The sequence below is a fragment of the Gavialis gangeticus genome, unplaced genomic scaffold (genome assembly GCF_001723915.1).
Source record: "Gavialis gangeticus isolate Ggan-Ray unplaced genomic scaffold, GavGan_comp1, whole genome shotgun sequence".
Lineage (NCBI taxonomy): Eukaryota > Metazoa > Chordata > Crocodylia > Gavialidae > Gavialis > Gavialis gangeticus.
The window spans coordinates 9744561-9758250 of record NW_017729006.1 but is presented as its reverse complement, the minus strand read 5'-3'; the positions used below and the strand labels follow the sequence as shown (position 1 = coordinate 9758250).

The following is a 13690-nucleotide window of genomic DNA, read 5'->3' as shown; positions in this document are numbered from 1 at the left end:
TCCAGCAAATCCTCCAGTTACCCGTTTACCCGAGTTCTAGAATATGCAAAAACCAAAGCTGCGCACATCTTGCTTCCCCTGACAAGACAGCTGGCTCAGCACTCAGATGGCTCTTCTCCAAACTAAATAAGCCTAGTTCCTGCAGCTTCACCTCAGAAGTCATTTTTCCCAGCCCGCTAACCATTTTGGTTGCCCTCTCTCCAATTTGTCCACACTCTTTCTGTAGCGGGGGCCCGAAACTGGGCACAGTACTCCAGATGTGGCCTCATCAGTGCTGAATAAGAGGGGACTATTCACTTCCCTCTATCTGCTGGCAAATTTCCTACTAATGCCGCCCAGTATGCTATTAGCCTTCTTGGCAATGAAGGTACACTTTTGGCTCATATTTAGCTTATTATCCACTATAACCCCCAGGTCCTTTTCTGCAGAGCTGCTGCTTAGCCAGTTAGTCCCCAGACTTTACTGGTACATGGGATTCTTTCATCCTAAGTGCAAAACTTTGCCTTTGCCCTTAATAAATCTTATGGGATTTCTTTTGGTCTAATTCTCCAATTTGTCTAGGTCTCTTGATTCCTAATGCTACCTTCCAGTTTCTCTACTGCTCCACTGACCTTAGCCTCATCCACAATGAGGGTATCCTTCATCCCATCTCATTGATTGTTGATCAAGATATTCAGTAAAACCAGCCGCAGGACAAACCCCTCGGGCACTCTACTTGATACTCCCTGCTCAACATGGGGCCATTGATTACTACCCTTTGAGCCTGACAAGCCAGCTAGTTTTTTCCATCCTCCGCAGTCCATTCATCCAATGTTTGCTTGCTTGTGAGAATGTTGTGGGAAACCATATCAAAAGCCTTGCTAAGGTCAAAGTATATCACATCAACCATTCTCCCCACATCCACAGAGCCAGTCATATCATAGAAAGCAATCAGGTTGGTCAGGCATGACTTGCCCTGGGTAAATACATGTTGACTGTTCATAATCACCTTCTCCTCCAAGTGCATAGATATGGATTCTTTGAGGACCAGCTCCATGATTTTTCCAGGGACAGAGGTGAGGCTGACTGGTCTGTAGTTCCCCAGATCCTCCTTCTTCCCTTTCTTAAAGATGAGCACTATATTTGCTCTTTTCCAGTCATCTGGAACCTCCCCCAATTGCCACGAGTTTTTAAAGATAATGCCAGCAGCTCTGTAGCAACCTCAGTCAACTCCCTCATCATCCTCAGGTGTAATACATCCAGCCCCATGGACTTGTAAATGTCTAGCTTTTCTAAATAGCCCCTAATCTGTTCTTGTGCCACTGTTGTGCCATCTGTTATTGTGCCATCTTCTCCACAACCTGTGCTGCCAGGTGCAATAGTTTAACTGACCTTTTCTGTGAAGACTGAGGTAAAAAATTACATTGAGTACTTCAGCCTTTTCTGCATCATCTATCACAAGGTGGCCTCCCCCATTCAGTAAGGGACCCACACTTTCCCTAATCTTTCTCTTGTTGCTGACATACTTGCAGAAACCCTTCTTGTTACCCTTCATATCCCTTGCTAGCTGCAACTCCTGTTGTACTTTGGTCTTCCAGATTTCATTCCTGCAAGCCTGAGCAGGCATATAATACTCTTATATACTCCCTACTAGTTTGTCCAAGTTTCCACTTCTTGTAAGCTTTCTTTATGTTTTAACTCATTGAAGAGTTCCCTGCTAAGTCAAGCTGGTCTTCTGACATGCTTGCTAGTCTTTCTGTGCAGCAGGATGGTTCATTCCTGAAGATTTCTTTAAAGTGCAGTCAGCTCTCCTGGATTCATTTCCCCTTCAGACTGGCCTCCCAGGGAGAACCTGCTCTTCAGTTCCCTGAGTGAGTCAAAATCTGCTTTTCTGAAGCCTAGGGCCCGTACACTGCTGCTCTCCTTCCTTCCTTTCCTCAGGATCCTGCACTTAATCCTCTCATGGTCACTGGTGCCCAAGTTGCCATCCGCAATCAAGATACTGTGGTGAATGACAGTTACTGTTGCATTACAAGATGTCCCAAACCAACAAATGTGAACAGCCTATATGTATTTATTAGAAACAGATCACTGGACATCAGGTTGCAAGAAAATGATTGCAACCAGTTAAAGGCACCAGGCATCCACTATATCACTGCACTGTAGCTATTAGCTGCTTGGAATAATAGAAAAAGTTTCCTAGCTGCAAAAGAAAACCAGTAGTTATGCGATTAGAAATGTGCGAGGTCGAACGGTCATAAACTACTGCGAGACTGTTTCAGGCTGGACATAAGGAAGAATTTCTTTACTGTCCGAGCCACCAAGGTCTGGAACAGCCTGCCACCAGAGGTGGTTCAAGCACCTACATTGAACATCTTCAAGAGCGAATTGGATGCTTATCTTGCTGGGATCCTATGACCCCAGCTGACTTCCTGCCCTTCGGGTGTGGGGCTGGACTCGATGATCTTCTGAGGTCCCTTCCAGCCCTAATGTCTATGAAATCTATGAAAATTTTAGAAAAAAAACCGAGGGCACTAAAAACTGTTGATGCTAATTTTAGGACACCCAAAGAACGGTGCATGATATGCCATGGTTGTCCACTCATCTACTTCAACAGAGTTTAACTGTCTTCCACTGAGGCACCTCCAGTTTCACCATCACTATCTGTAGAATCACTTGCACTCTTATTAGTTTCATTCCAGAATCAAATTGATGCAAATTTGATTGAACTGCTTGAACCACATTCTCTTTCGCTAAAGGATGGTTTTACCATCTTCTTCGTTAATTGTGCTTCTGACTGATTTTCCAGAAGCAAGAGATTTTGAGAAATAGAAACAAGATTAGCGGTGCATTCATTTGTTAGTCTTTTCCTCTTTTTTGTCTTGATTGAGCTGAAAGCCTTCCATTTCCGTTCACAAGAAGCTGCTGTTGGTGGAATGCTTAGGATCCTTAGAGCAATTCTGGGCAACAGTGTTATGGTATCCCTTCCACCATGTGAGAGGAGACATATTCTCTGCTGCCAGCCAAGTTATGTCTTTGCTCCAAAGTTTTTCTTTTGTGCAGTACTTGGCAATGTCATCATGGCTATCTTGTTGATGTTGGGGACATTCTTAGCTACTTCCATAATTGTGTCGAGAGCAGTAGATAATTCATTTTCTGATAAATGTTGTCCTCTGTGTTGAGGATCCAAAAGGTTTGCTGGCAGATGAACTGGATCATAGCAAAACTCAGATCTCTTAGTAAACATTTGTTTTTACTACTACTATGTCTTTTTTGGACAGAGGTGAAGAAGGCAAAAGCTCAATTAAATTTTTATTCAGTTGTCTGAATATCTCTGGAATATTTGAAAGGCGTGGTGTATTTCCTTCAAGTTTCTTGATAACCACTGAAATTGGTAGTAACAAATTTAATACTCCTTGAACTTGAACCCAGAACACATCATTGTTGAGCACCTGCTTCTGAATGTTCATGGAAATAATCTGGGATACTGTCATCTATTGAGGCACACTGCAAACAGTTCTTTGTGTGAGGCAAACTATGTAAACACTTTGTAGCCAAGCCCCATCTAGTTTCTCCTGGCAATAAAAGTGCACATTTCTTCCCCTGCTTCTCTTTCTGTAATTTCTTTAAAGTCTGATTAGCAACATGATGATTTTTGAATACCTTCACAATCGCTTTGTAGTTTGCCAATATTGTCTTCATTGTATTCACACTTAATACGTCCTTTGCCAGAAGATTTAACCCTTGAGCAAGACAGCCAAATATGATTATATGAGGATACTTTTTCTTTAATATTTGCCATGCAGCTTTCATGTTACATTATCAGCTACAAGGGCTTGTACCCTGGAGAGACCTGCACTTTCAATCTCTTCACTCAGTAATTTGGCTATATATTCACCTATATGGGGAGAAGATTTGATAGCAATTGCTTTCAGGAATATTGGTTCAGGTGTTGCTAACATAATGTCCAATGAAAGATTTCCTTGTATATCAGTCCATCCATCTGACATCAGAGTCAGTGATTCTGCTTGACCAATCCTTTGAATAACTATTGTTTGAACTCTGCCATACTTTCTACGAGAGAATGTGATAAGCGATAATGTGACAGTAACTTATATGATGAGCAAATTAGTTTGTAATGTTTCTTCCAGTATTGATTTTCAGTTATGGAAGGAGGTGTACCACTTGCAAATATAGCTCAAGCTAATGTCTCATCTGTTTTTTCTTGATATTTTTTTGACATTTTGTTCACAAACTTGATAAAAATCTTGACTGTCTTGAACAGCTACTCATGGTGGATCGCATATCTGGTGACAGTGATTTGAAAGTGAGGATCCTGCTGATTCTTCCCCCAGACATGGCAGCTCAACATTTTCATTTGCCATTTTTTGCAAATCTCCTATTTCACTTGAGCTACCAAGTTCCTGCAACAAAAGGGAGAAAAGATTTTTATTTTAGTCTATTCTAGTCTGGTCTCATCCATTAGAAAGAGACGGGGAAGTGGCAGGGAGCTTGCTTCTTCCCTCCCTGCCAGAAAGAACAATATGCTGCCCAACTTGCTGCTCAGTTGCCCTGCGACTGCAGAGCCAAAGGAAAGTATAGTCTGGCCTCTGCCATTGGCCAGAGGACTAAGCTCATTCTGCTGGGTTGAAATAGTTAACTATTTATCTATTATGTAATTTAAATAAAAATTATTGTTAAGCCTAAGCCACTTTGAGTGTTTAGTGCAAGCAGAAAAGCAGGATATAAATATTTTAAAGAAATAAAATAGTCCAGAGTTGCATTAACAACTTTTAAAATTATAATGTTTTAAAACAATATAGATGTTAGTCTATACTGTGTGTTGTTTAGCATTAATTTGTTTACTTGAGTAGGATTCCTGAAGTAGACTTTTTCTCAGATGATGTTGCTCCACCACTTCATTGTATTAGCTTTCTGTATATGGCTTGTATTCTTTCAGGACAGTTTCTACATGTTATTAAATGTTTCTTCATTCTTGTTGCATTGTTAGCATACTCCTGCCCGCAATATTTACATCTACCAACTTTTGTTCTTCCTGTAGTGGCTTGAACTTCACTATAACAATGTCACACACTAGTTTAATTCTGATTAATTTAAAGCAAAAGCACTGAAAAACTAACAGATCTTATGCAAGCACTTCCAACTTCCCCAACTCTAGAAAATAAATGAGACACTGCTCTGTGTGTTTGCTGAACTGAAAGTGAAACAAAAAGTAATCACAGTTTGTTTTGGTTTTGCTTTTACTTCCAGTCTGAGATGAAATAAGAATTTTAGCTTTTGTTTTGATTTAACCTGAACAGCCAATTAAGTGAATTCACAACGAGAGTTTTGGTTTGGATTATTATGTGAGTGTATTTACCCCCCCTGTTTACAAATCAGTAAAATATATATGTACTCAGACACTTCTTAGGGATAATCACCTGAAAAACATTGATTACAACTTTGAAACTGCCAAGCTTGCCTAATATTGTATTGGCATCCATTCATTGTTTCTAATGAATTTTATGAAACAATGAATTTTTAGACATGGAAAGTTTCCCACGAAAAAATAAAGCACTGGAAATTTTTTTCTGCGGGCAAATTTTCTGCCCCACATCGCTGCTTGAGGTGAAACAAATTATTTAACATCTGTTCATTTGCTGGCTCTTGGATAAACCATGCACTGTAAAAGATCTTATCAGGGCTACAGATGGGGCAATACTGTATGCCCTATGTTGGCAAATTCTGTAATTTTATTAGCAGGACATGAGGAAAAGAAAGTTCATCACTCCAGGACAGTCATAACAAGGCTGCCAGGCCCCTTGCTCCAGAAGTAGGAGTCTGGCAGTTCTTGAATTCTGGGAGTCCCAGCTTCCAAGCTGTCAGGCTACAGGACTTGCTGTATTGGTGCTGGGAGCATGAAATTCCTAGGAGCCATGGCTGAGCTCAGAGTCTTAAGATCTTAAATTATGTTTTATTTTGAAAGAATTTCAAACAAGAAAAACATTTTGTGATTTTGAAAGAATTTTAATTATTATCCATGTGTTCATTCTGTAAGAAATTTCAAAATGTCTACTTTTCATTCCAAAATAGCCCCCACCCCCGAATTTTCCATGGAGCAGAAATTCCAACTTTTGACCTATTCTAGTTCAGCTCAGCTCTTCTTTTGATCACTATTTTAAATAGGGACCATGTAACTACTTGCTTCATTTTCTGTGCATGTCATTAGATGCCTAATTTCTGCACAGCATTTACAATTTGCTTTTTGCATTAGGAAATGCTGTTAATATTTGATAATGGTCATGTCAATAAGCTAATATTATTTATGGCTTGTTCCTTTCTTTTTCATGTCTTTTTTTAAAAAAAAATTACCCAGTGTCATTACTCCATGAAGAAGGCAGCTTCTTTCCTGGGCATTGGCACACAGAATGTTTACTTCATCAAAACAGATGAAAGGTAAGGAAGAAAAGTCACTGCCGTGGTTTGAGCCTTTTAAAATGCAGTAGAGCTGTAAGTAAGTAACATATTTGAATATAACTGAAAAAGTTTTAAATCTGTGTCCCTTAGAGGTAAGATGATACCTGAGGAACTGGAGAAACAAGTCCAGCGGGCCAGGAAAGAGGTGAGAGGGGGAGAGAGAGCTTGAGCGTGATAGGTATCAGTGTGTGCAGACTGTGTGTTTGTGTATTTGAGTGAAAGAAAGGGGAATAAGAGCAAGCAAAAGTTAAAATTAGGGCAGTTAATATACCAATGCTTTTCTTACAGGTGCAATCTGCTTGCCCCATATTGTGGGGTAAGCCAGGAATACTAGATGCTATGTTGTGCAAGACTATTAACATTTCCAAAGATGTTTTGATTGTGTTATTCATCAATAAAAATAATGCTGCACTGAAGTATTCTAGTGCTTTTTTTTGCCCTCGGTCCCTCACCAGTTGAGACTGTGCCTCAACTGCTTTAAAAAAGGTACAGCTGTCTTGGTTATAATAGATCAGTCTTTTCTATAACTTTTGCTGGCAGTCACAGCTATAATAGGGAACCAAGAAATAAGAGGGTGGGGTTGTAGTCTCTGGAACAAAGGCTAGCTATCATAATAGCTTGCAGGAAATAAGACTCCACCCTTGTCAGTGCACTGACAGGGAACAGATTTCTTCCCCCTGCCCCCCCTATTTACTTTCCTACAGGGATTCTTCCCCAATCATCAAGAAGGCCAGAAGGCAGCATTTGTAAAAGCACTGTAGGGTGTATTTTTATTGCTCCTTTGAGCAGGAGCCCCACAACCTGCCAGAAAAAAACTTGTTACTGACAGCAGCATATGTGCTAGATAGCTTGGAGGATGGAACATGACTCCTAAGTTCCAAATCATCTTGCCTTGGGTTGGTTAGACCTGTCTCCTAATGTACTCAAATTGTGAACTGGAGCACTGAAGGCCAGGACTGAATTCTTGATACTCACTCTGAGAACACCATATAGCTGATACAGCATATCAGGGCTGTCCAGTTGATGGCCTGCAGGCTGCATCTGGTTCCTGAAGAGGTAACCAATGGCTCCCAGTGTGCTTCTCCCTCGCTGGCCCCCATTGTTCTCCTGCTGCTGGTGGAGTCTCTGGGCTCCCCCTCCTTTCTACTTCTTCAGCTGTTTGACCCTGCCTCTGAGGGTGGGGCATCATGGCATGGCCCACAGCGCTCAGGGAGCCTGCATTTGGAAGGACCTGCACGCCATGTATGGTGTGGCAAGGGCTACCCACTGTGCAGTGCAGCTGTGGTAGAAGAAGGCACGATGCAGTGTTGCAGAGGGTCCACTCGCTGCAATGGGGAGCACAGAATATGGCTTATGCAGCATGTAGCCCAGGGACCTGCACTGTTCAGCTGCTCAGAAGTTGGACAGCTCTGTAAGATATTATGGTGCTGCACCATGCATAATCTGGCTGACTTCCCTTTAAAGGAACCTCCCTATAAATGACAATGTCATCCAGCCTTGCAGTGGGCCAGCAGAAAAGGCTTTTAATAAAGGTATGTCCTTAACCAGAAAATGACTATCTTTCCATATTGGATAGACTGTCTACATACATACCGTCAGCTTAATTATCCAGTAAAAACATCCCTCCCTTCCACTTCACACCCTGAAACACTTGGAGCAGAAGACCTACACTTTGCGTATTTTGAGCATGTAGGAAAAAGCAGAAGCTACAATAAAACTGGGCAACTATAAAAAGCAGTAAATTAATTGGGCTAGTATGGGGAAAAACTTGAATATACCAGAGAAAAAATTTCATTTCTTGGTCTGAGAATTTTTGAAAGAAAAGTTTCTGTAGTTTATAACAAGAGTTGGCACTATTCAATGAAGTGTTTTGCACTTTTTAAAATCTCTTAATTAAAATACTTGACTTACAGATTTGCTTTCTTTGATCAATGCTTATTATTGTTTCATTTGTCTTGAAATGACAACTACAAGCACTTTGAAGGGTTCTCATTTCACTATAGCTTCTGTAAGTACCTCTGTCCTTTGTGACATGCTATTTTGTAAATTTCTACAGGAAGACATTTCAACAAATCACAGTAAATATCCTTAAAACTTCTGTATATATGGCTGAGAACTATTTTTTCCCTATTCTGTAGTGGTAGATGCACACCAGTGTTACACAAGGCTATAAAAGACAAGAATCCTTGGCTTCTTTTTGCTAACAAGGTACCACTAGGCCTTTGACTTAAAGGGCAAAGATGAAAAGGCTCAGAAAGAAGGATTTGTTTTAAATATAGTGACAAGCAGAATAAAAATGTCCCTTCCAAGCTAAACAAGTATTATTAAGGGTGTTGCTTGAGTATTCATTGAGAGATTGGTCCTGTTGTCCTATCTAGGCAAACCTCTTGTTGGCTTCAGAGGGCATTCACATTTAATAGGCTTTTTGCTGTAAGGGCAAAGTGGCAAGGGCACTTCATCAAATTATTAAATACATATAGTTATTGCCATGGGCTTCAGGCCCTTTTTGAATGTTTCAGATCAGTTGGCCTTTTTTCTAGACCATGAGAGGAACAAACAGTTGAGAAAGGCATTATACACTAGTATTTCCTGTGGGTAGACAGTAGGGCTGTGTGAAACTTCAGCAGCCATTTCATTTCGGAGGCGTTCCAGCCTGTGTTAGTGCCCTAAACGCTGAATCCAAAGTGAAACGGAAGGCTCTGAAACATCTCCAAAATGAAACAAAACCATCTGAAATGTTTTGGAAAATTTCAGCGTTTTGGAGGCAGGCTTGTGGGAAAACACAAACTAAATAGAGTGGGGGAAGGACTGCTCTGATATTGACATCTGTAGCTGGCCAGTGTCTGTGATCTGTCCCTGAGGTCCCTTCCAATCCCAGTGCTCTGGGGCAAGGACGGCAGCCTGCTGTCATCCCATGTGCAAATCTGGGGGCCCCTGCCCCTGGGAGGAGTCTGGCACAGTCCCGGAGCCCTCTTGGGGAGTGTGCCCCCCCGGATCTGTGCACGGGATGACAGCATGCTGCCACTGCCAGCAAGTGATATGAGTTTTGCTGTGAACAGTTTGAGGTGTAGTTTCACAGAAACTCCGCATCTATCTCCTTGAAACTTGGCAAGGACTCATCCTAATCAGGCAAGAAATGACATAGTTATAGGCATTTTAGTGATTCCCCATTATAACCTGTGGCCGAATCACCAAAACAGCATCGAAACTGAAACAGATTGGGCCGAATGGAAACAGAACAGTGATCTGAAACACCAAAACAAATCACTGTCCCTCAGAAATGGCTGAATCCGAAACTGAATCAAAACATAGCCGTTTTGATTAGCCCCAGTAGATAGCCCTGATGTTTTATTGATGCCCAGGCCACTTTACACTGTTTTAGTGGTGTAAAGAAGCCTTAAAACATGAGTAAATTTGGTTTTAAACTCCCCTGTAAGACTCCTTTATATTGCTAACAAACAGAAAACTGCATGTGGGACCAGGTTCTCAACCAATGTAGATTGGCACAACCCCGGTGAAATCAATGGCTGGTGCTGCATATATATGAAGTTGAAAGTTTGGCTCTTAAAATAACTCTGAGAGAAGAGCCTTTTATTAAAAAAAAGTAGTTGATGTGAATCTCAACTTGAACAGTTTAACTCGAATTGTAGTGTAATAAACTGTAATTGTGTGATGTAAAACGTAATGACTTAAAATGGTATTCTTTGGGTCTGACAGAGTTGTGCAGAAAACTCTTGATAGCTCCCACTGGGGATCCCATGGTTCAGCACTATGTAGGATCAGGCCATTGATTTCTCTAAATCACTACAAGCTCTACTTGTGCTTCTAGATAAGTATGTGCAACTCTGATGGTACTATGATAAGAACTAGTGTGTATCTAAGGACAGAATCTGGTTTAATACTCTTAATCATACTACTAATAGTAATAGGACAGCTATAGATATGGCCACTGAGGCCAAAATGGACATACAGAATAGTTGTTGGGGTTTCAAACTCATCAAAAGTCTAAAAAAGAAAAGATTAGATGGATTGAGTAGTGGAAGAGAGAGATGGCCAAAGATCTTCTAATCTGTTTCACCCTTAACTTTGTCAGAAAACACAGGATCGGCACAGGATAGGTCTGCATCATGGCAGCAGAGTGCTTTGGCAATAAGTCCTGCCCATTCACTCCATGGATGTCAATCCTGGAAATGCAACAGTGAGGCTGCTGTGGGGTACCCCAAGCCATCACTCTTGAGCCAGTGTATCCTAACAACTAGTGTTGATTCCCACAGATGTGACCAAGCACTGTGCTGCCGTAGCATAGACATAGCCACTGTGACTTATGGGCCTATTGGCATCAGGCTTACATCGCAATGATTGTTCCTGATGTACATTATGATAGCACCTCTCAAGGCAAAATGTCCTACCAAGCTTAGTGTTCCTCTACACTAAAATGTGTGACAAATACAGACATTGTAGAGGCAACACAGATAGAAACCCTTGGGAGACAAGTCACTCCCTTACATGGGTAGCCTGCTAGCTTAACTAATAGTGCTTTAATATTAGTCAAGTGGCAGCAAATAAAGTATCAACAGGGAAAGGATTCTGAACTGAAAATTAGAGTAAAAAAAGACGTAAATATTCAGTTTGCTTTCTTCTTTAGAGGGCTAGCAACTGTCAAAGCGCAGTCTGCATCTGGTGAGGTCCACCCACTCATAATGTCAGCCTAGGATACTGGTTTTTAAAAGTCAGCATTTTAAACACAGTGCTTCATACTGTAGGCTTTTACTACTGATGAAATAAAATGTAGACACTGTTATTCCTGTCCTACTTTTCTAGACCTCATTACATTTTAACTCTGTGTATGTGTCAGAGAATATGAACAGTGCAAATGACATTTTTAATTTTGGACCACTTCACAGGGGGCAGCACCATTTCTTGTCAGTGCTACTGCTGGCACAACTGTGTTGGGAGCATTTGATCCTTTGGACAAAATAGCTGATGTCTGTGAAAAATATGGCCTTTGGCTCCATGTGGATGTAAGTTAATTTATAAACCATATAGTTTTTTTAGTATTATTTCAGTATTTTTGGTGCTTTTCAATTTCTTTTCAGTTTCTGAAATATTTCTGTGCATTTCAAAACTAGGTTGGTGTTTAATTTTATTTACTATTCTTTGCATGGGTAGCAGAAGTATAACCATATTTCTCTCAAAGTTCCACTTGCTAAAAACCAGCAAAGTTGGTTCCCAAGCCATGTCAAAATCCTTTTGTAGACTGCCAGACTGCCTCAAAATACTTTAAAAATGGATTCCCATTCCCTTAATTCCACCTACATCCCCTGTTAAAATATAAACACTCCAAATAACTTGCTGGGTGTATCTACATGAGATGTTCACTGCAGAGCTGACTAATTAGCTCTGCAGTAAAATGTCACTGTCCACATCTATGGTGACATTAGGACAGAGTAAAGTGATTAACTCTGTCATAGGATAGTATTGCCAGACACAAGTATTATTCTATGACGGAGTTTATACCACCACAGTGCACATGTAGATGCTGACAGGGCTGGCTGGGGCATGAGGGTGCTTCAATACTGGGGCTGCCTGCCAGCTAACCCTGCACTAAAGCACCCTTGTGCCCCAGTGAGCCCTGCCACAGCACATTGAGCCGGGTCAGAGCAGCCCTAGGCTGGCAGGCTGAACCCCAGGGCCCCTTGCCAGCTGAAGCTGCTCTACCCAGATGCATGTGCAAACATGACTTCTGGGCGCAATAAACTTCAGCACGAACTATGCTGGAGTTTATTCAGCTGCATTAATTGCACATGTAGATGTATCCCTTGTCTACACACCCACTCCCCCCCAGTATGCCCCTTGTAATTGGCTTCTGAGGTAAATTCCAAGGGAATTTATATGTAAATATTCTTTCAAATGCTTTCAACGTTTTACTGTTCAACTGAATAAGTCAAAAGCATAGAAATGGGTTTGTACTGTGCAGGATTTGGCTTGGTCACAATAACCTATGGCTGTCTGGCATTTAAATGTTTGGTTTGCCTACTGAGGTGTTGGTTGTTTTCCTACTGACTCATTTAAGCTTCACTATTGATCTATTTAAGTATTCTTGTTTGCTCAGAAATACAGTCTTCTCTAATCATTTCTTTACTTTTATAATAAGGTTGTAATCTAGTGCAAGTTGAAGGTTAAAAACTTGAATTTAATACCCTTCTTTGGAGGAACCATTGAGCTAATGTTGCTAACATGAAGAGTTATTTTTTAAAAATTGCTTTTTATCTAAAATTAAATCTTGTAAACCCGATTTTGCTTCCTAATGACACGGCATAAATCCAAAGCAACTCTAATGGAGTCTAGGGAGTTTCTCTGGATTAATACTGATGTAACCAGTGGAGAATCTTCATCTTCAGTGCAGATTTAATTATTTTATTGTTTTTAATGTGAATATTTAGGAATAAGTAATGGCAAATGGCCCATGTTTTAAACAGAAGTAGAATCAGGCTAAATATAAATCTTTCTGTTTGAGTCCAAACTACTTTTTCTGTTTATTGGAATGGATAGGAGCAGGAGCTGCGTCTCTCTTTTAACATAAGGACTGGAAAAATAACTTGGTCATGGCATTTGATTAATGTACCTACTGTTTTGATCAGATAAATCTACCCTATGGTTCTTTCACTGCAGCCTGTGGACCACTTAGTAGTGTTGTGTAGAGAGCCAGTCCTTCTTGTTTCAAGCTTCCAATAGCATAATGAGTTGTGGGTGACTGGGGCACTAGCTCTGGGCACCCCACTTAGAGGGGGGTATGAGAAAGGCACCTGTGAAACTGGCCAATTGTGGCCTTGGGTCTACCATGATCCGCTGGCTGGGAAATTGGCTCCATGGACGGACCCAGAGGGTAGTAATTGATGGAAGTCAATCGTCATGGTGTCCTGTGACCAGTGGGGTCCCCCAAGGCTCTGTCCTTGGACCCATATTGTTCAACATCTTCATTAATGATGTGGACATTGGAGTCAGAAGCAGAATGGCCAAGTTTGCCGAAGACACCAAACTTTGGGGCAAAGCATCCACACCAGAAGACAGGCAGGTGATCCAGGCTGACCTGGACAGGCTCAGCAAATGGGCGGATGAGAACCTGATGGTGTTTAACACCAAAAAATGCAAGGTTCTCCACCTTGGGAGGAAAACCTGCAGCATCCTTATAGGCTCAGCAGTGCTACTCTGGCTAGTACTATGGAAGAAAGAG

The 13690-nt window shown here is 41.2% G+C and overlaps 1 protein-coding gene across 2 annotated transcripts in view; it reads left to right on the top strand.

Annotated features, from left to right (window-relative positions):
* GADL1 (glutamate decarboxylase like 1) overlaps window positions 1-13690 on the top strand; it is a 193213-nt gene that overhangs the window by 57921 nt on the left and 121602 nt on the right. For both annotated transcript variants that reach the window (XM_019508790.1, XM_019508789.1), the window contains exons 7-9: window positions 6356-6435; window positions 6547-6601; window positions 11361-11477. In XM_019508790.1, the coding sequence (XP_019364335.1) occupies window positions 6356-6435; window positions 6547-6601; window positions 11361-11477 (252 nt within the window). The remainder of the gene's footprint in view (window positions 1-6355; window positions 6436-6546; window positions 6602-11360; window positions 11478-13690) is intronic.